This window comes from Uloborus diversus, chromosome 9, assembly GCF_026930045.1.
Source record: "Uloborus diversus isolate 005 chromosome 9, Udiv.v.3.1, whole genome shotgun sequence".
Lineage (NCBI taxonomy): Eukaryota > Metazoa > Arthropoda > Arachnida > Araneae > Uloboridae > Uloborus > Uloborus diversus.
Window position 1 is genome coordinate 110,855,671 of NC_072739.1, and position 23,294 is coordinate 110,878,964.

The following is a 23,294-nucleotide window of genomic DNA, read 5'->3' on the forward strand; positions in this document are numbered from 1 at the left end:
TTTAAATGCAAAAGAAGTGAGCTTATGGATGAAACGATATCCAACAAAAGCCAATACACTACATAAATATACAGGGCCCGACCAATCCGGGATAGCTAAAAAATACCGTGGAGGTTGTCAACAAATGATGTCATGCTTTGAAGGAGAAGGGGGATCCTGAAATTCCGACATTTTGTGACAAGGAGGATAGAGGGGGAAACAAGAAGTGTGACGTCACACCTTTTTTTCGTAACAATATGCTTATGAAAAGCAGCGTCAACATGCGACAACGGGAGAGGGTAAAATGAAGCGTGACGAAAGGAGGATGGGGGGGGGGGAGGGTAAAATTTGTGGAACAAAGTGTGACAACATACAGGTAGTTATCAAAATAATGGAAACACTCTGTGACAAGTGTTGGGAATCGCTACTCTGCCAAAAATGTTCTGTTGATAAAGGTGCCTTCTGACTCCAATCACTCACACTGGTGAATCCAGATGGTGATTGAGTTCTCTGGTCATTTTTGCTGATATTGTTCGCTTTTTATGCATTACAATCCTCTTCAATACCGTCGGTTTCTTTCACTAAGCTTCTCTTTCCGTCCACTATTTTGCTTTGCCGAGCTTGTCTTACCGCGCTGCATGTATTAGATACTTTAGATACTGTACCTCTAGAAACACCAAAAAATGAGATGTTTCAGTTACACTTGCTTCAGCTAGACGCGCTCTAACAATTTGGCCTCTTTTAAAATTTTAGAGGTCCGATATTTTACGCACTTGAAAAAAATCCAAGACGCCCAGAACTTCGGTTAATCCACCATATACTACCAGAATGTGTCCATTGCTATTTATGAAAACAAAAACAGATATCTAGTTTTATTCTTTATTACGTGCGAAGCACATTCAAATATGTCACTTTTATTCACAGGTGTTTCCATTATTTTGATAATTACCTGTACATGGATAACTACTTGGCGACAAGAATAGTTTACATGCTATGTTACACTAAATTTTAACCATTAACTCTAAGAAATAAAATTAATCTGGCGCCTAAAGCTTTATCCTGGTTCCTAACCATTTGTGTTGGTCTCTCTCTATATATATTTATATCCGTTTTCCGAACATAGATTACGATTTGAACAATATTACCAACAATATCCTCAATTCAATTACGAGGAATCTATCTAAAAATAAAAATCGGGCTTTCCATGTTCTTGTTAAGGTGCCGGCCGTGAAAAATCGACGAAAAACATGAGCGACGAGAAATATCACTTTTGATACAAAATCCATTACAGAAAGGAGCATGTTCTTCCCAAACGCAACTTATAATAAATCCCAACGGCAATTTATTAACAACATATTTCAGAGCGAAATCAGGCCATGTTGCTTAATCTGTTCGAGAGAAAACATTTTTGATTTAAGTGTAACATAACCACAAACAGCAGAGCGTAAAAAATACCATACAAGGAATCAGAGCCGCAATTTTTCATTTTACCTAAAGCGGCAAAATGCGGAGGAGAAACCTAATAACATCGCCATAGTTTCTGGTGCGGAAAACAAGGAAAGAAAACTACAAAAACAAATCCTTCCCAGGCGAGCTCTCCACTATCACTCTAAATCAGTTTAACTGTGGTGAGTGGGTGATATGTGGTCTCCCACAACGATGACAAATCACGGGCTTGATACGGACTTGGGCGAAGGTATTTTCAGTCCTCAATGCATACAGGAGGGTTTTGGATTATATTTTCCCGGGACACTTCGTTGAAAGGAATTTTATGATTGGACAGTTTGAGACCTGGAAAATATCCGTCTTTATTACGGGGAAGAAAAGTTTCCGAGGTGCTACGAATTCTTATTCTATATATCTGTTGTTAGCTCCTTGAAAATGCGTTATGTAGTTTATTTGCACTATTCATAAATATATTTATACTAGTCGCATCGGTTTAACACAGAAAAGCCATAAATTGTCTAGGCCCGTAAAGCGTAAGCGAATCAAGTGCGGCCATGATCAAACGTTAACAAAAAAAAATTATCAAATTATCATGCCATGGCGTAAGTTTCATTGTTGGTGACGTCAGGAGCGTTACTCGATCATTGAATTCGCTATTATATATATATATATATATATATATATATATATGAGGATGGTTGGTTTCAATTATGACCCTGTGATATTTAATAGGTGTAATGGAGAAAAAGTTATCTTTCGAAGAAAAAATTAAACAAAAAAAAAAAAAAAAAAAAAAATACAAAAGCAATTTTATATCTAAATTATGAGACAGACGTTAATACATTTAATTTTTGAACTCATTTATTATTGCGAAAATGGTCACTGTTAATACATAATTAAATAATGCCTAAGTCTTAATACTGATCGCATGTTCATTGTTCATGCATGGACTGTTATAATTCATTATTATTTTTTCAATTTCCAATGGCAGTATGGACTGTAATCATTCCATCCTGAAAAATCACAGTTCATATATTCGATTGAAGAGGCATATGTGTCCTATACTTGGCGCTATAGCGCTCCTCATTAAATTATCGCTTCAAAGTAATTCCTCTCTGCTCCTATAGTTTGTTTAGATTATTTACAAAGGTAGAAATATAGCTTGATTTTCCCCACATAGCTATTATTTCTCTTACATTTTTTATATTTGGCTACTTCCGTATCACGGACACATTTTTAAGCCCATCAGAAGAAGAGTTTCTCACTAACTTCGATACACCTAGAAGAAATTTTCATTGCAAATTAATGCTTTAAAGCGTAAGACTTTTACATCTGGATGTCGACAAAAGGGTTATTATTTAAAAAAATGAAGACAAATTTGATGAAATTAAAGTCAACAATAGGTTTAATGAAAAACTCCTGCTAATTACCTTTACAATGAAAAAATAATAGAATTTCATAAAGCAATCTTCGTTTCCTGCGAAATACATCAGTCTTTCTTTTTCAACATTATACTTCAAATCTTTCTTTGAAATTCGAGTTTTTCTATCTTGCCTCGCACTGACTGATGGTGAGTACAGAAAAAAGAATCGCCGGAGTGTTATCTTCAAGTTTCGATAATTCTTTCTTTGGAGTACCATTCTCTTTCTCTCACTAATCGATATGAAGCCGAAAGAAAATGATATGATAGTTCTGATCAAGTTTAGTTACGATTTTTTTTTAAGGCAAAAGGAAAAATACTTTTTCGTATCTTTAATCGATAGAAGGATGATTTTTCTTAATTTAGATGGTCAGTTGATATCGCTTTCAGTTTTTCTTGTCATGGCGTCTATAATCAACAATGGCATCGATTCCAAGCTAACGCCAGCTGTGTGAGGATATTTGAACTATTGACAGCGCTTGTGCTTTCCAGTCCAGCTGAGAATTAATAGCACTAATAAGAAAGACCATTAAATGATTTGTTTTGAAAAGATACAATAAGGATAAGAATAGATGGCTACTGTTTTATTTTGTAACATTTAGTATTGAATCTCTGATTTTCTTTCTCTCTGAATCTAAAGGGCAAACAAGAGGTAACTCATTAAATCACTAAACTTGCTAATTCATTAGTTAAACTAACCTTTATTGTTCACATATGGTAGGTATTTTTAATAGAAAAAGTATACTATAAAATACGTATCAGAAATTGTAGCAGAAGAACATGGCATTGAAAAAAATATTCCAATTTTAATGTGAAATATTTTGTAGCACATATTTATTTTTTTAGTCTTGGATGTAATACAAGTTTGGATATCGCTAATATAAAAACAAATTGCTCAGATCAGGTTAAGGTAATTTAAAGCACACACCGTCATCTATCCAAAAAGGAAATTTACTTCTAACTTGATACAATAAGGATAAATATAGATGGTCACTGTTTCATTTTTGTAACATTCAATAATGAACCTCTTTGAGTAAAAAAGGCTAACATGATTAATCATTAAAACATTAAACTAGCTCATTCACCATCAAACTGACAAACCATTAATTAAAGTAAACTTAACGATCTTAAGATATTGTAAACATGTCTCATAGAAAACATAAAGAAAGATCAGGATTAATGCAGGAAGAAACAGCATTGAAAAAAATGAGGCCTTATTTTTTAATGTGAAATATGCTGCAAATACTTTGTTTTTCAGTCGGGTATGTAAGACAAGCCATTGGTAGATATCGCTAATGTAAAAGAAATTGTTCAGGTCATGTGTTGATATAATTTAAAAGCATACATCGTCATCTATCCTAAGAGCAAATTTATTTCTAATTCAATACTTTTTGCACAAAACCGCTAAAGCGACTAATTATCATAGTTAAATCTTGTGAATTAATCGCTTTTTCTCATGCTCTTTAAATTTTTCAATACTACTGTAAATAATTTTACATTAGCATACGTTTCGAACGTTATTCGTATGTCACGATAAACATAACTCAATAATAAATCAGTGCTTAGTTTTAAATACCCACTTTCAAGCGCAATTTCGAGAATATTACGTAAAAGATGAACATAACTATTTCTAATTAAAATGTCATTACGAAAAATTTCCCGAATCACTAATCAATATTCATTTCCTGTCCCATTAGGAATTTACAAATGGCAAAATATTAATTTCACTCTCAATCGATAATGCAAATAGCAATCAAACATATCGTCCTAATGCTCAGAGCAGTTATGTGAAACGGTAACATGACTATCAACGAGCACTGACAAACACATTACTGAGTAACTTAGAATGCGAATTTTGGTGTACTTTGCGTTATGATTGCATTTTACATGCGGCTTATCGTTAGTAAGAGCATTTTAATTTTATTTTTCTAGTAAATTAATGATTTTTGAGAAAATTTATTTGCATCATAATGAGAGAGTGAGATAGACGAAAAGACGAAATGCGGAAATAGATATGAATTTATTCTGTTTACCGATTTTGAATCATAGTTAGAAGTATTACCCAGAGTATCTTTATTTGTTGTTACTTGACAAACACTCTTCTACATTAATGTGGTACTAAATGCAAATTTATCTTTCTGTACTAACTGATTCAGAATTTTAGTTTAACGTATTACCTAGTGTACCTAATGTTTTTTTTTAACATGACAAACACTATTCTGTACTAATACGGCAGTGTATGCAAAATCATATCATTGTGTCTGTTGATTCTGGAAATGAGTTAGAAGTATAAAAAGATTTTTTTTTTCTGACACGTCAAACGCTTTTCTGCAATTAATTCTGCAGCACATAAAAATCATACTATTGCATCTATTGATTCTGGTTCAGCGTTTGAAGTGTAACTCAATGGTTTTTTCCAACATGACAAACTCTTTTCTACACTTAACACATCAGTAAGTGCAATATCGTACCATTGTATCTATTGATTCTGATCCACAGTTTGAAGTGTGACCCAATGTTATTTTTTAATCGTTACAAACACTTTTTTCTACAATTTAAACGGCAGTAGATGCAAAACTATAGCATTGTATTTTATAAACTAGTACACACTTTGAAGTATAACCTATCGTGTTTTTTTTTCTAACGTGACCATTATCTACAAAATGTGGCAATAGAAGCAAAAATATATGGTTGTATTTATCATTAGCTCCGGCAGAATTTACTTTCATGGGTGGTCAAAACAATTCTTGCATTTTTTTCTTCTAACATGACAAACACTTTTCCTAACTATTGCGTCCGGTGACGCAAATTTATACAATTGTGTTTACCGATGCTGACCAGTCAGAAAAAGATTTTCGCACGCGATTACTAGTCAGAAAGATTTATTAGGGCAAACTGAAACGATAAAAAATTTTCAGAAACTTAGCGATCAGGAACAAAATACGGACAAAATACGGAATTTATGAAACAAAATACGGACAGAAAGAACCATTTTTTTTCTAGACACCCAACGGTAAACCAAATTTTTTGGACGAAAACTGATAAGAAAGGTGTTTCAGCAAAATGATGATCAGAAGAATTGTTCGGGCAAGCTGCGATTTTTTTTTTTGAAACTCAATCAAAAAGCATAGTTTGATTACCGATCAAAAAAATTTCACTTTAATACCGATCAGAATTAAAAAAACGTTAGCCAGAAATCAGTTAAGTGGTGGTTATAAAGATTTTTATAAGTACTTTTTTCTTTCAGACAAACATCAATAAGAAAGATCTTTCAGACAAATTATGGTCAGAGGAGCTGATTCAGACAAGCTGTGATCCCAACAATTATTTTGAAAAACAGAAGCTAGAACCATAACTTGATTACGGATCAGAAACTTATGAAAAACGTTGGAGTCAAAATGATTTCTTCACAATTGTTTGTCAGAAATCAAACAAGTGGCTGTCACAAAGGTTTTTACATGAATGAAGATGATGAAATTTTTCATACAAATGATTGTCCAAAATACTTTTTTGTAATTGATTTTTCATAATATCTACCATTTTCCCCAGTCTAAAATGACGATAAAAGAAACTAACACATTTTACACAATTCACATTTTTTTCTGTTTTCTAACTTTTCTACAATGCTTTCCTTTCCTCTTGATCAATATCAATTTCTCCTCCAACTTTTATGATACTGCTCAAAAGTTATGTATGTGACCTACGTTTCCTCCTGAGTTCCGGTGATGACTTTCACCTTGAGTCCCCTTTGGAAACAAACTTTTGAAAACTTGGATTCTATATGGCTGAAGGCAGTACTAAAAACCGTTATATACGACCAGTTGTCCATCTCAAAAAATGTTGTTAAGAACCAATGTATTAACGACTCATAAGAAAAAAATAGCTATCCCGGAAAAAGTTTTCACACCCTCCTGACTTGCGTTTCTTTTAACATAATAGTGCTCTTACTCTGGTCTTTAGATGTTCTTTTTTTCGAACTATCTCCATTCCTTATAAGTGAAAAAATACCCCATTCGGTTCTTCCTTTGAAGCGTGGCCGCTGTAAGGACCGAGATAAGAAAATGGATTTTTTAAAAAGTTTTTTTTAACTGAAATCTTTTATAAAGAAGGAATCGTGAAGGAGCATAAGATAAAAAAAAAAAAAATAACCAAGAATGAAGAAAAACTTTTTGAGAAACTAGTAATTTATTTTTGATCTCTGCGCTGACTAATGCCGCGGAAAAAGATGGCTGGCCTTCTGCGCATGCGTCGATGCTTACCGTCGAGAAAATGTTTTAAGCTTGATTAAAGATTTTTTTCTCTCTTTTAACAAAACCTTGGTTAAAAAAAATATCCCGGATTTCCGTATCCACGTTCGTGCGATTTATTGACTCGAGGGGAAATTAATAGCAGTTATTGAAAGAACTATTTTCTGTAACTAGGGGATATTCTTAATTAAGCTCTTGAATAAATCTTCCACCATCTTTTTTTTTTTTTCATCTTCAAAACTTACAGAATACGCAGAAATATCATGAGGTGAGTACTACACCTAGGCAACTGAATATTTGGCAATTTCGACTTTTCACTTCTGCTGACACTATTTTTTCGAAAGAGGACATACAAGCTCCTTATTGAATATTATTTATTTGGGAGCGTAGGTACTACCTTAATATGGATGTATTCGTTATACAGTCTCATCTGGAAATATAAGAGTTTTATACGGGGATAAGTAAGTTGACACACTATTCTGCCGTGTGCAGGTAAACGGCAGTATCTGCAAAAATGAGTTTTTGAGATATTTGCAGAAATGTGTGGTGGATTCAATACTAACAATAGGGAAATGTTGGAATTAGACATGTTTTATGCGCCTTTTTTTCAACGGAAACCGAATTCGCGAGCTTGTACAATAAAAATAACGTTCACGACAAAAGTGTTCTTCAAAATGCTGTAATTTTATTTTGGCAGATAACTTCGAAATACAGCATTAATAACTATGTTTCATTACATTTTCTTTTCAAACTATATCCACAGAGAAGTTTAATTAACTTAATTAATTGATGTTTTGAAACCCAACGCAGCTTAAACTTCCGGCCGTTACATTTCTGAAAAATTGCGTCATCTGTCTTTGCACGCTCGATTGATACCACTGCTGGATTGCGCAGTGAAGAGTGGACAAGACAGTATCAATCCTGCTGGCGCCTTTACTGCTTTGGCGTCTGCGCAACATTCATCTAGAACTGTACAATTAGTAATGAACCATAGTAAATTTGTGAGTTATTTACAGAAGGGTTTTGGCATTAATTTCAAATGTATTTGTTCCTGTAGGAAGCAACGTAAAGACCAACCCTAGTTTTTATCGTGTGATTGAAGTAGAAGTTTTTGTAACGAATTATTGTTTTATAGTACAGCTTTTATAAAGGGGGAATATGTCGGGTCGCTATACAAAGCAAGGAAAAAGAGTGCAGTTTTCCAAGTGATAAACCGCCCGTGCAATGTATTGAAAATCATGCAGACGTTACACTTATGATGAGCTTTGAAGCTACGTTACTTATAATTCAAAGCTATTGTTATGCCAGTAATAAATTTACAGTAGAGATAGAGTTTTCTTATCTTCGTCTCTAAAAGTTGTTTCAAACATAAATTTTCACCCTATGATTGAAGTAGAAGTTTTTGTTACTAAGTGCTGTTTTGTAATATAACTTTTAAAACCAGTAAAGGAATATGGGGCAAGGTGAAATAGCGGGGCAAAGTGCAATGTTCAAATATTTACTCTGCTTTTAGCTCCACTTGCCTAATAATATTAAAATTACGTAGTAACACATGTAGTCTATTCCAGTCAGGAAAAAATTACCTCTAAAAATCAAAGAATACGATAATCAAAGCAATTTTCAAAAATTGATACTCATATTGTAATATTATGTTGAAAGTCCAAAATTATTTTTGTTATTATTTAATGATAAAGTTAATGTTATTAATATTTTAAATATTAATTGAGACCTACTAATATACGCTGCAGTACTTATTTGCTTAATATTATAAGCTTATTTGTATTTCAAAGGCTTTGTACTGTTAGTCAAGTGCATGCGGGGCAAAGTGAAATGTAGTCCATTTCATTTACTTATTTAATATTTTTAAAAATCATTTACTTATTAGTTAATTAGCTGTTCCGTACACATTCTTTCATTTTAAAATTCCTTTATTTCTTCATTTATTCACTTACTGTCGTCTTCATTCGCTATTTTATTCACTCGTTTATTTTTTCTCATGTATTAACTTATTCATGTATTTATTTATTCGTTTATTGTTTAATTTATTTTAGTTTCTTCATTTATTCTTTTATTTACTCCTTTATTTAGTCAAAATATCTTTAACAATCGAATAAAAATATTTCATTAGAAAAATATTTTATTTTTCAATTTGCCCCACGAAAATAAGGAGTGAAAAATTTCCGCAATTTTTTTAAGGTACAAATTGATTATAAAAAAAAAAAAAAAAAAAAAAAAAAAAACTGTTTAAGTGTAAGTATTATTATAAAATATAGTATTCTTTCTTTATGTGCCGCAATTTTTAAAACAAATTTCCAATTTGTTACTTGAAAAAAGTAAGTAATCTTAACCATTTCACTTTGCCCCACATTCCCCTACTATGATTTGAAAATTATGTGAACATAAAACTTGCGTAAAGTTTAAGTTCAATGGAAGAAACATAATTTATAATTTATGTTTCTAAAAATGCTAGTTTTAAATTTGCAGAGGCCTATAGAGAAGATAAAGCTTTCTTATCGTCGTCTTTCTAAGTAATTCTAAGCTTCATTTCTGCGAAATTTGATCTGTTCTTTTTTATTGTAATGTGTAGTGAAAGTTTCACATAAATTTGCAATTTTTTTGCTGTTTTATTTTGTACAGGGGGGGGGGGGGGATTCGCCAGAAATTTCTAAATCAACTAGAACAGGTTTGTCTAAACACTTGCTAAAGGTAGTTCTCACCAAAAAGCAAACTTAGCTTTTGAATCGTAATTATTGATTTTTTTACAATTTAAAAATTTAATTATAGGAATTCAGTTAACACGCTGTTCGGAGTTTCGGCATTTTGGATCTCCGGGGCTCGGATTTCCAAGGTTCCACTGCATGTGCATATGCAAAGTTCATTTTTTCATTACTAAACGCTTGCTATGAAATATTCATACTTTTCATTTACATATACAATGCATACTGCATGCTTAAAACCGATGAAAAAAAAAAAAACTTTTTTCCCCATTATTCTGAAATTCCCATTACGGCGCATCGCAGCTAAGCATTCTTACTTATCTTGAATACATAGTGTGCTTCATTAAAAATGGGCTTGGTTTTTGAGATTAGTCTGAAAAAAATGGCGATTCCAATGTTCTTACAATATTTAATTAAAGCTGTCAGTCAAAATAATTAAGTTTCAATGTAAGATAAGATATTGTTTCGGAAGAAATAAATCCACATTCTCCGAAATAAATTGAAAACTCTTTACAAATCATTGCTTTAAAAGTTAATCCCTTTTAAATACAATTTAGAAAGTGGTGTTAATTAGATTTTTGGAAATAAGCAAATCCTTCACATAAGTTAAGGTGCGATACTTAAAATAGTTTTTCTGAAGGGAATATTTGAATATGATGGGGAATTTCATTCATTATGACATTTATCAAAGCACTTTCATTTAGCTTCAATCTATTTTTAAAGCAATCTTCATCGTTCACAATTGCACTGCTACATTTCGTAGACAAGAAACTTTACTTTTTGTAATCATTTTTCAAATTGTTTTAAAAATTGCTTCAAATAATATTTATTCACTATTTTTGTAACGTTTTTTCAACAATCACGAATTGCTTAGTATGCTCACTTGACCAAAGTTGATGTTGCTCTAATTTTCCAGATTTCCGTGACGACGATTTTTTAAAAATGTTTATCTAGGGAGCGAAATTTTCGTCGTCATAGTTATAAATCGTCTGCGGTTTGATTTTATTCATATTTTTTCTAGGGAATAACTCAAGCAGGCACTACATTAAAAAAAGTTTTTTTTTGTGTAAAATTACGTTTGTTTTCAGAAAAAACCGCACTTATATAGATAAACTTAGGCAGCAGAATTTCATCTGAATACAAAATTTCGGATTAACTTATACATATAATTTTGAGACAATACAAGACGATAATGTTATAAATTCATTCTTAAACAATGCCTGTTTAAAAGTGGTTATTCCAACATACTTGAAGAAATATAAGAACTAAAATAATACAGGTTATTTAGTTTCGGTTTTATTATACAGCTTACGTATTTTCACCTATTTATAACGCAAATTGAGTTTTTATGCGCATAAGATGAAACTGATATTTCTGTCTTTAATGTTATATTTTTCTTGAAGATACTTTGGCGTTAAATTTTGCATTGTTTTCATTGTTTCACTAGACAAGCCGACACTGTCTTTTTATTCAATAGACAGAAAAAAAAAACGAAAATGACATTTTTTTCCCATACAATTATACCTTCCTAAAATAAGTTTTTGGTAAAAAAAAAAAAAAAAAAAAAAACATATTTTGTTCCAAGCATAGCTTTTGGATAAAAACTATTTTGCAACATTGGGCTTTTGAGGGAAAAAATATAAAACTCTTCAATCAGATAACATTGATGAATATTGTAAAACTTACACTGAGCATGAAACAAAGCATGAAATTTGTCATTTATCGTATTTTAGAAGGCTACGTTGCTAAATGGAAATACTATTAGGGGGCGTTTAACCCCTCCAGGCCTGGAGTTCAATATACTGAACATAAACTTCGAACAGCTGCTAATCATTTATTAATGGTGTTAAAATACTTGATTTTCTGAGGTTCATTCGTTGTTTAGATTCTGCTTATTTATTATCTATGAAAGAATTCCTCGTTTTGGATGGGAAACACTCTCAAATAGGGATTGGAAGATTAGGACTGGCAAATTTGGATTTTTGTCGCATATTCGAGTTTTTGTGTGATTTTGTTAAAAAAAAAAATATTTTTTTTATTATCATTTGAAATGCTTATATTATGTTTTATTGCTGTTTAGAGAACATTTTTATGAATGTATTTTTATGAAATTTGTATGATGTTTTATGGTTTTTATCTGGATTATTTATTTCAAAAATATATGTCCGGTATATTGCACAGATCACAACTCTTTTAATTTTTCATCTACAAACTTGAAACTTTGTCAATAAAATATTCCTTGCCATAGAACTACCGGGGCAGGTAAAGGGCAGTAACTGCAAATTTTTCGTTTTTTTTTTTCCATTTTTGTCATCTATTGTACAAGCTTGCTTATTTAGTTTCCGCTGAAAAAAGGCGGGAAAAAACGTCCAATTCCAACTTTTACCCATCGTTATGGAATCCAACACACATTTCTTCAAATAAGTCGAAAACGCATTTCTGAAAATATTTCCGTTTACCTGCCCACGGCAGAGTACTCTGTCTACCAAATGAAAAAAAAAAAAAAAACTCAACTATTTTATTACTCCGACTGAAGGGGTTAAGGGTAAATTTACATTTAAAATTGTTTCAAGAAATATTGCAACATTTCAAGAGATTCAGTTTAAATAACAAGAGAAAATCAAGTCAAAATCTGCAAAAAAGTGCAGCCTAGATTGGAAACTCGACGACAGCCATTTCATCAAACGTCGTTTGTTATTTTCGTTGCCAAGCGGAAGAATAAAAATGTATACAAAAACCTCAATCAAATTAACAGCCACCCGCTGCGATAATGTATGTTAATTATATGGGGATCGATGCTCATTTCACTTAAGTGTTTTTTAAAAGATTTTTTCAACTCAAGTACAGGTGGCTGGGCCATTTGATCGTGCTTTTCCAATCCATCTTGTTAGTCTGAATTTATTTAATAATGTTTTTATGTTAAAGAAAACTAACTAGATTTAGCTCTTGACGCAGATGTTGCCAACTAAGTTTTAGCCATCCGAAGATTTTTTTTTTAAAAAAATGTTATTTGAAGCTTGAAGGAAGAAAATAATTAATTTAAACTCTCGCGTGCTTGACTTTTTAGGTAGCTTCAAAAACTGTAAATGTATAAGAAAATGAATCTATTAATAATTTTGTTAAGCCGAACATGGTATATGGAAAGAGTGCTGATTTAATGAAATAAACTTTACTTAAAAGCGTAGCTTATTGGGACGAAATAAAAAAGATTGGCACAGAAAAAACAAAGACAATGTAATGCATAAAAAGTAATTTTGAATTTTCTTTTTTGGTCGAGTCAATTTTATCACATTGTCTGACAAAGGTAACTGTATTGATTTTTAATGCAGAAAGAAAACATAATTAGCTCTTTTTAAATTAAATAGTGTGCCATCACTAGGCACAGCTATGCATTAGAGATTACATTTCCTATCACTAAAAATTAATTCATCTTTAATAAGCTGAAGTGGCGTACATAAGCCTGATTTAGCGTAGTAAATCATTTGTATATCTCCCCAATGTTTTTGACTGCATCCTTTGACCAAATGACTCAATACCTCTTTTCTAAAACCTACAAACCGGCTGCAACGCTATAACCACATGCTTTCTACTGCAGGGTCATATTTCTTTCCAGAACGCCATGGAAACAAAGCCAAGAAGAAAAGTGGCATACTGACAAATTTTCAGTAAAAAAGCAAAAGTCAAATATAATCTTGATAATTCACATTTTCTTTATCTAGAATTTCGGAAAATCCGTAATAAAAGAGTGAAAATATAAAACTGTATAACATCAAAGCAATTCTCTTTCGAATGTAAACAATAAATTTCGTGCCGTATAGACAGCTGTATATCGGTTTTCATAGCAAAAAGAGCACTATTGTGCAGTAGCTTCTTTCCAGTAAAACCAAAAGTGTGGTATCCAAAATTCAAATATTCCTGCCTCAACTTACTGGGTAATTTTCAGTGAAAAATTAAGTCAAATAGAATCTTGATAATCCACAATTCACTTACTTGGAATTTCAAAAAATGTGTTTTAAAAGAGTAAAAATAAATAAATAAATATCAAACAACAGCGAGGTAATTTCTTTCCAATTTTCACACTGAATTTCACTGTATTTTAAATAACTGTAAATAGGTTTTCATAGCAGAAAGAATACTATTGCAGAGAAGCTTAGCAGGGGTAGAAGTGACCGACTTGTCACATATAGGACATTTTCCACAAAAAATATAGGACAAATATAGGACACATTATATGAATATTTTTGCTATGAAAAAAGGAATAATACTTATCATATATTATTCAGTTATTCTTATCAATGATTTTGTTTAAAAAAAACCTCAACAAAATACCTTACATCTATAATGACTTTCCTGTAGTTGAAAGAATAATTTTTGAAAAGGTGTACTTTATAGACTAAATAACTAAACAAAATTTGAACAAAGATAATTTTTATTTTTTCTTCCTTACTCATGACCCACGTACTAATTCCACTGCTCTTAGATTTTATATCTAAACTGAACCCTTTACCACTTGTATTAAGAACAAACAGAGCTTGAGAAGGATCCTTCTGACGTTTTTCAGAGTTTTCTTTATGCTTGAATGTTTTAGCATGCTGCCTCAATTGCGAAAATCCACTATTGCTTATGGGCACTGAACAGTTGCAAAAACGGCAAAAAGCGGTAAAATCATCTTTTCCTTTAGTGCACCATGCACCAAAATTTGTAGAATTAATGTCCTCCTGGTTCAACAGCTCCACACGAAATGTTGTTAAGCGATGTGATTTTGCCATTATAATTCTACTTATTACAACAAACTACGTTTTAACATCATAAGGAACTAACCATTCCACGATCCCAAAATTCCACAAAAAGAAAAGATTGCAAAAAGAAAATTAGAACATTCCGATCAGAAAATGCACTGAACGCAAAATTATACCAACGGAAACGAAAACCATGATGGAAAACAAAACAAACGGCGGTTGCCCCCCCCCCCCCAAATGCAAAATTCTAAAACCAACTTCAGCATTAGTTCTCGAAACTCCACCCACTATAGAGTGACGTCACATTGCTGTAGCCAATGAGAGATGATGCCTGTAGCAGAATTTATTCAGTTGATTTCTTTAATTTGAAATTCGTTTGGGCACGTACTTTCAGCGAAAAATCCGATGTCAGAAAGTTTATTTACCGTTCTTTTTAAAAGATATATTTGGTATAAAACGGGAACATAGGAAATATAGGACATTTTTGAAAAATATAGGAAATATAGGACGATTTTGATGCTTTTTTTGAAAAATATAGGAAATATAGGATATATAGGACTACTTCGACCCCTGGCTTAGTTTAAGTAAAACCTGAAGTCTGCTACCGATTTAAATTCAAATACTCCTGATTCAACTTACTGGCTAATTTTTAGTGAAAAAAAAAGTCAAATAGTATCTTGATAGTCCACAATTTAATAACCTGATATTTAAAAAAAATGTGTTTTAAAAGGGTAAAAAAAAAAGTTAAACAAGAGCAAAGTAATTTTTTTCGAATTTTCACACTGAATTGACCTGCCATTTAAATAACTGTAGATCGGTTTTCAGAGCAGAAAGAACACTATTGCAAAGAAGCTTAGTTTCAGTGAGAGAAAAAGATCACAATCGCTTCAAATTCAAATATCGTCCAGACGATGAAAACGCCTAAGTGAACACACACATTCATACGTTTAGTACTGTTATTTAGATATTGCTAACAAAAAAAAAATGTAAATAGTTTCCGCACCTTTACAGCAATATTCTCCTGTTCTTATTCAATGAACATGGAGTTACGAATTATTATTTATTTTGCTTATTTCACTGTATTTTAATCTGCGTTCGATGGTGGGTTTACCCTTCCCATGTTTTCTTTAGGTGTTTTTGAATAATACCTGAATCTGAAAATATTCAGTTCATTCAGTTTTCGAAAGCAAGAGGTAAATAAATAATTGGAAAAACGAAAAGGAAAACCAGAACAAAGAGTAGTAAATAATTTTATAACATTTTTATATACTTACTTCAGATTTTCCTTTCGAAACACAATTGGGCACATTGGAAGGTTCTATCGTAATTGCATCACCCTAGAAGACAAATAAGAAAATGCTATCAGACGATTACATGCTAAATATGGCATAAACGTATTGTAATGCTTGATTATATATGACTGTTAAAATGAAATTGCAAAATATAGTATAACCAGTAACATAAAAAATATATAATTGTACAATTCAAAGAATTTAAAATACAGAAAGAAAATATGAACTACACATGTACTACAAAGTAAACTATTTTTTATGTGTAAATTTCATTTTTTTTATTGTCAATTGCACGAAAGAAAAAGAGAGAGGGGAAAGACGCTTTTGGGAGTGAAACCAATAAGATCACGCTTGCAATAGTTGTACTAATATTCATCAATGCTCAAAAGAGTAGGAACGTTTTTGATAGTTATTTTGTATGAGATAAAGATATTGAAATTCAAAGTTTGTAGGACCAATGCAAAAAAATAAAGTGATAAATTTCATTCCTTAGAACATGAGAAATTATCTTTAATACATTTAAAATTCAGCACTTTAGCATTTTATTTTATTTAACCTTTTCTGCACCTTCAATAGTTCAATATAAACTAGCTACTGTCTGACCTCGAAAGCCGCGACTAGCACTGTTGAACGGTTCTATTTTAAAAAGGAGTGAGAGCTTGATTAAGAAAACCCACCGCGGCAGCATTTCTGCTTTACTGATGAGGAAGGGGAATAACTAAACAAAACAAAACAAAAAATAAATAAATAAATAAATCCCTTCACATTCGTTATCTCTCTTATCAATATCTCCCCTATTTTGATAAAATCGGAAGCGACCTGACGCATGCGCAAATTCGAGGAAGGTAGCGGTTTCAAATATCACACAGTAGATAGAGAAGTAAATGAACAGCTAAACATTAATTTCACTTTCAAAAAACATCACAACATCGTTCAAAACGGTAACAGCTGATGTATGACAATAAAAAAGTTTTCATTGATACATGTAATTATTATTTTTTAAAATAAAAGGAGTATTTTCGTGGTTATGCGATAGGTTTTTTAGTGGGGGGGGGGGGGTAGCACACCATTAAATAAACACGGGTAGGGAACGGATAAAGCACAGATTTTGCTAATCGTTTACTTTTTGGAATTATGGCGAAAGAAAGTTACTGCAGCCAATTCACAAAATAAAAACTTTTGAAGCCTTATTTCAAAAAGTAAACTATAAGTTGTTCATTGCACTGTCATTTGTTCATCCAGACATCAGTCTATTTTCTCAATATAATCAATTAAACAAGCCGCAAACACAAGGTCTTACAGAGTATGATAACACTAACAAAAAATTAGAAAATGATACTATTAAATACTAGAAAATGATGCATCTAAAAATAAAAGACGATAAATTACACAGAATTAAATGAAAATATTAAAATGCCGCACACAAAGACTGTAAAAAACAGTCAAACCACACCATTTTTAAAACCTTTTTTAGGTGATAAGCCGACAAAATAAGGTGACATCATTCTTCGTGCAAAGCATTCCATTTCAACCAAGTTATCATGAATATTTAACATCTCATTTCTCGCCTTGTCCATTTGAAATGACTCGAGCTGTTGGGATTTCTCTCTGGCAAAGAATAAAAAAGTAACAAGCAAAGTTTTCTATTTTCATCTTCTTTCCACATTTAAAATCTGAACTCTTAATCTTCTCTTAATACAGTTTTGCCGAGGATTCTTTTTATGTCTGTCTTCTCTAACAATAGTTTAATTATTGCTGTGTAGTGAAATTACGTTGTAATAAATAGCTAAATAAACTATATGTTTTATATTGAAGAAACAAGTAGTTTTATTTTCTTTCTTTTTCCCCTGTACTGTAGAATCTTGCTTATATGAAACGCTTTTACCAGGAATCTCATTGAACTGATGTCGGCTTTGTTGAATTTAATTTTATGTTTGGTTAGAAAACAATTCTAGTTTTTAAAATACCGTTGAATTCAAAAGCGATAGAAAATGAAAACATAGAATTGTTTCATTTAGTAATTATTTTCAACTACTTGTTCATTTTGTATGTCTAACAGAAAAAAACATAAATTCACTCAAAGAAAAAAAAAATACTGCATTAGTAATAATACACTAAAGATTAATGTTTACTAAATTATGTCGTATTAAATCTATCTCAGAGCCAGACTAACTTAAATGCAAAAATAACGATTTTTAAATTATTACTGCATTGTGTGTAGAATCCTAGTCGCAACAACGTATTTCTATATAAAAATAATTCATTCATATTTTTTTACCAGTTTTATAAGAACACAAGTCCTAACTTTTGCATGCACTGGACAAACGTCTTTAAGCTCTCCTAAAAAATGACAGTGTGGCTTACATTAGTCTGGCTTTGACGTACAGAAATTAACATTGCATTTTCCAATTTGTGTGCTATTTATTGAACTTATTTATAACTTATAATAATAGGAATATAATTAAAAATATCATTTATGGTACATGAAATACAGCGCCAGCTCAGTCAATTCCATCCGAGGACTGCAGTTTCGTGCTTATTAGCACTCATCAGCCCGGCATAGGAGTGATTGAGCTGGAGGCGGAAAACCTCTTAAGGAAGCCTAGAGTGCCAAACAAGCACGAAACTGCAGTCCTCGGCTGGAATTGACTCAGCTGGCAGTGTATTTCATGTATTTCTGCCTTAGCCCTGGCTATAGGGGGGTAACTTACTGAATATATCTGGCTTGCCTTCAATATCCAAGTTGAACCGAACCATTGTTTCGGTCACTCGTCTGGCCAGTGCTAATTCTGTATTAGCTACCAGTTTTATTTAGCACTCTAGGCTTTCCGCCTCCAGCTCAGTCACTCTTATGCCGGGCTTATGAGCGCTAATAAGCACGAAACTGCAGTCCTCAGCTGGAATTGACTGAGCTGGCGGTGTATTTAATTCATTTTTCCTGGCTATAGGGCTTTAGCTTACTGAAAATATCATATATAGCCCTCTTGCGGTTGGCCAGTCCCAGAATTACATGTTAAATGGACGAGATATCTCGTCATTAACTGCAAGGTGGATAGTAGTTATTTTCTTTCTTTATTCCTTTTACATTCAGTAGTCATATTTAATTGTATTGTTACTGCTTCCTGCTTTTTAGTAGCAGGTTTTCTTTTTTCAAATTTTTCTTTTAACTGGAATTTTTGATTTATTGAAGGTGATCAGGTAGGTTTACAAGTAATCTAATTTGGACCTTCAAATGAAATTAACTCATATATCAACTAAGCTAGCTAATCGTTGTATTATAATCCTATTACTAATATAAGCTGGTTTTGTTTTTTCAACGATTATGAAGCCATGTCCGTGAAAGCAGGAAATTTTTCCAGGGAAAGAGTCAATAAAGGTTCACGCATAAGATCTAATTTTATTTAAGAGAAACGGAAAACATTTGATAAAGTTAAAAGAAAAAAAATAGTTTTCCCGACATAAGTTCATTCAAGCATGAAAGAATTATACGTATATTTGGCAAAGGTCTGCATACAATTTCCAAATTTTTGCAAAGCAGCCCGGGATACTATAAAACAAAGACACCAGAATATTTTACTTATTGCACATGTTTAGTTTTATAAAGTTTTTGATGCACTTAATGATCAAAAAATAAATTAAGTACCATGAATCTCTTGTCTCTCAAGATTTATTGATTTCATATTACTCAGGAACATTAATTTAGCGAACACCATCCATTTTGATTTTTTAAATAGAAGTATAAGTTATTTCAACACTAACTCATCCATCCATCTAATAATACGCATTTTGTTTAACAGAACACACAAAAAATTCCAAAAATGTATGCATTATTCATCAGAAGCTGTAAGTGAGAGTTCTGATGTGATTTCGGCGGCGGTTGCACATTAATCTTAGAGAATCCTCAATGACAGAAGCACACGAATTCTCGACTTTAAAATACCTCAGCTATGATCAAGGACATGAATAATTTCCCTCTTTGTTTCCAAGAACTTCAAAGTATCACATTTTTTTTTCACGGGACGCAAATAACAGAGCAAAGAATGGCAACTGAAACCGACACCGGGTCCTTGAACAATACCCTACTGTAATTCTCTGACTTAGACGGATCTGTTAATCGAAATCTCAGTAATTAAAAATTTCCGCACGCCGTTTTGTGACGGGAGAGACAATGCCACCTAAAAGACAATCGTTGAACGATGACATCGTCAGATAGAAATGACTGTCCCTCTCCTCAACCCCCCATTAATCGACTGGAAGCTTCGATTAGTAGTCTGCATTGTTACGTTCCTCTACAGGGCATTTAATCTCGCATAATGGGAGCGGAGTCTGCGCAGAATGGAACCAAGCTGTTTAATTTGGGGGATTTGCCTGGATGTGCTTTTGTGAAAGATAAGGACTCCATTTTATAAAATTGATTAAAGCAAAAGCGATTTTCTTTAAAATGTTAGCTAGTTCTGGAAGTAAAGGATTTTAACGTAGGCGAATGAAAGGTGGTGGAACTTACAACATGCAGGGGATTTTAGAACGACATACGTAACAGACCCGTGAGTGAAATTCATAAACGTTCTACTTAGGAATGCTTGTATCGAATACAGAACAATTATAAATGTGGTATGAGTTGGATTTTTTAAAAATCAAACTTACTGAAATTAATTTAGGAACATTTAAGGAATTAGAAACAAGAAGGGAATAAAATATATGAACTAAAAGTAAAATTTCTACTGATATAGCTTGAATACGGAACGATAGCGGATGAACTGGAAGCGAAAACAGACGACTTTATTTCGCAGTAGCTAGGATCAGCGAGAACGCTCGAACAGCGAGAACTTTTCAGTTTGCGCTTTCTCACTGATTCCACCAAGTACAAAATGAAGTATTCTGCTTCCGCTTCCAGTTCATCCCATCATCTCTACGTAGTCGAGCAACAGTCTATGTATCAGCCATGATTTGTTTTAGAGTTTACCCACATAGAGACATTGTTCATTGAATACGTTTTTTTCCTGGTTAGTTTTTTTCTTTTAAAATAAATCTTTGCATCAGTAAAAAATGGTTCTTGAGAGCAATGAAAAGAGTGCAATAACAACAATTTAAAGCACATTAGAATTACACAGTAAATACCCGACACGTGGAGTAATAGTTACTTATTTTGTGCATTTCTCTAATTACTCGTAATGAGTTCTCTTGCGAAATATAATGAACGTTTGTAATTTGGCATTTACTCTATTTCAGTTCAGATCAAATCTTCTTAAATGCCTGTTTGATTTTCATCAACCGCCAGTATTCCCATGTGCTAACTCCTACGCACCCTGTATCTGCTCGATGGTTTGCTTCAAAACAAGCACCTATTATAAAACGTAGTTAACGTCACATGTCATGCCCCTATTCATCGAGTAACGTTGAGTTGACCGGCTGAGAGCGATAAATCATCCCCAAGTCTCTCCTTTTACATAAAATATAAGGTTTTGGTTTTACTACAATAAAGACATAAGGAAACATTTTATACTTAAAAAAAGAACTGCACTTCCAAAGAAGATTAGATCTAAAAGGGGGGAATAATCTGGTAAGTATAATTTGGATTATGCCTGTATTTTGGTACATTTCTTTAGAGAGTGTACGATCTAGCACAGTGGCATACATAGCAACCCAAGGGGGGGAGGAGGGCCTAAGAGTTATGAGGGCTCTCGCTCAGAAAAAATAACACTATATTAAAATAAAAAAAATCTAATGGGGCGCACTTATTAATCTTGCAGGGGGGTCTTCTTGCACCGAAGTCTACGCACGCTACAGACCTAACATGATTTTTTTTTTGAAGAAGATATAACAAGATTTTTGAAGATGATAATCTTGATTCAACTACCATAAATTGGCATCAAAACAAGTTTTAGCGTCAAAAGACTACGAAGAAATTTAGTTGTAAGGTGTATTTTTTCGTTAAGATGATGATACTTGCATTTCGGCATTAGCCTTTTGTCATTGCTACGGTACAGATGGCTATTAGGTCGGGGACACCTTTACAAAGCGACAATAACTGGATAACCCATTAAAAGATGGCGCAACCGGTTTTCTCCCCTTCCACAATTTAGGCATGAGGCTGAAGGGGAGAGAAAATTTTGTCAGTCTAGGGTACCACAGTTACTGGTCATGGACAATTCACAGGAACTTCGGACCCACAGGTTTAGCGAGTCCTTACTGTGCATGTACTCGCTGAGGTTTTACGACTTCGAGCCTACAATCTTCCCATTCCAAATCTGATGTCTTCATCACTATGTTCCCTACAGTTTCTAGTTTAAAGTTAAAAGACCAGTTGAAGCAGTGAAAAGCAAAGGGATGTAAGTGTCAAAATTAAAAAAAATTGGAGACAATCGGCCCTGGTAGGCAGAGATGTTCCCATAGGGTATACTTCATACAGGGGCTGCAAATAGGGAGAGCGAGAGGGGGCGGTTGCACCCCCAAATTTTTTGCACAGACTGATAAGAAATGGGCAAATTCAATTTACGTAAATTGCAAACCAGCGACTATATGCAAAAGGTACTTTTTTTTTAAACACGCCCACTGATTCCCGATAATAGTCAATGAATTTTGAGACATTTCTGTACACAAGCGGATTTTGCTATTTGGATGTAACTTAGAAAATTGTGAATCATTTGCAGCCCTTTTCAGAACAGAACAAAGTTATGGAGAATCACAGTTTGTTTCAACTAAGGAAGCAATCTCCTCGTGTGGACTAAATATTTCACACTTGTGAGCTCAGTGTTATGAGAGGATCCTGTAGTGGTGTGGTTGCACGATTTTACAAAAAATTCCGTGATATTTTGCGCACGTTGTTAGGCTCACATTTTAAATCTATATTTAGTTAGTGAGAGAACACCGATTCATTTTGGTAGAAAGGCATTTCAGCAACCCAAAACTTTATATACATTCATAGAAATTTTTCACAAAAGACACTCTATTTTTGAAAAAAGTCAAATATTAACAAAAGGCCTTTTCTGGTTGCTCTTTAACTTTGTAATTTCTGAGTGACACAAGATATTCTTCAAGAGTTAAACTTATAAAAGTCCTCCTTGTTCATTTTGGACAGTTTGAAAGCGACTTAAAGCTTTTCTTTCAATGGCGGAAAAGCCGACACCCTTTTACATGTATGACTTCGTGTAAATGTTTCTTCGCTTTGTTTGTATTGTGGAGAGTTTTTGAAAAATTATCAAAACATCTTCAGTCCGCTCACTTTAATTTTCGGACTGTCCTACAGTCAAAACAGTTTATAAATTTTGCTTGGATGTATATTTTAACCAAGAGCGAAACTTAAAATGAAATCTTAATTTGCGCCAATTTTAATAAGGCGGAAAAAAAAAATCCAAATGAATTTAGAAGGTGACAAAAATCAACATGATGATATAAAGTCATAAAATTGAATTAATATTTTGTATAAGATAATATATTCAAAATTCTAATGAAAC

General features: G+C 32.7%; 1 protein-coding gene across 2 annotated transcripts in view; it reads right to left on the minus strand.

The window, feature by feature from the left end:
* The window catches only part of LOC129229540 (semaphorin-2A-like), a 652,526-nt gene that overhangs the window by 83,884 nt on the left and 545,348 nt on the right, over positions 1-23,294 (minus strand). For both annotated transcript variants that reach the window (XM_054863862.1, XM_054863863.1), the window contains exon 4: positions 15,823-15,885. In XM_054863862.1, coding sequence (XP_054719837.1) covers positions 15,823-15,885 — 63 coding nt within the window. The remainder of the gene's footprint in view (positions 1-15,822; positions 15,886-23,294) is intronic.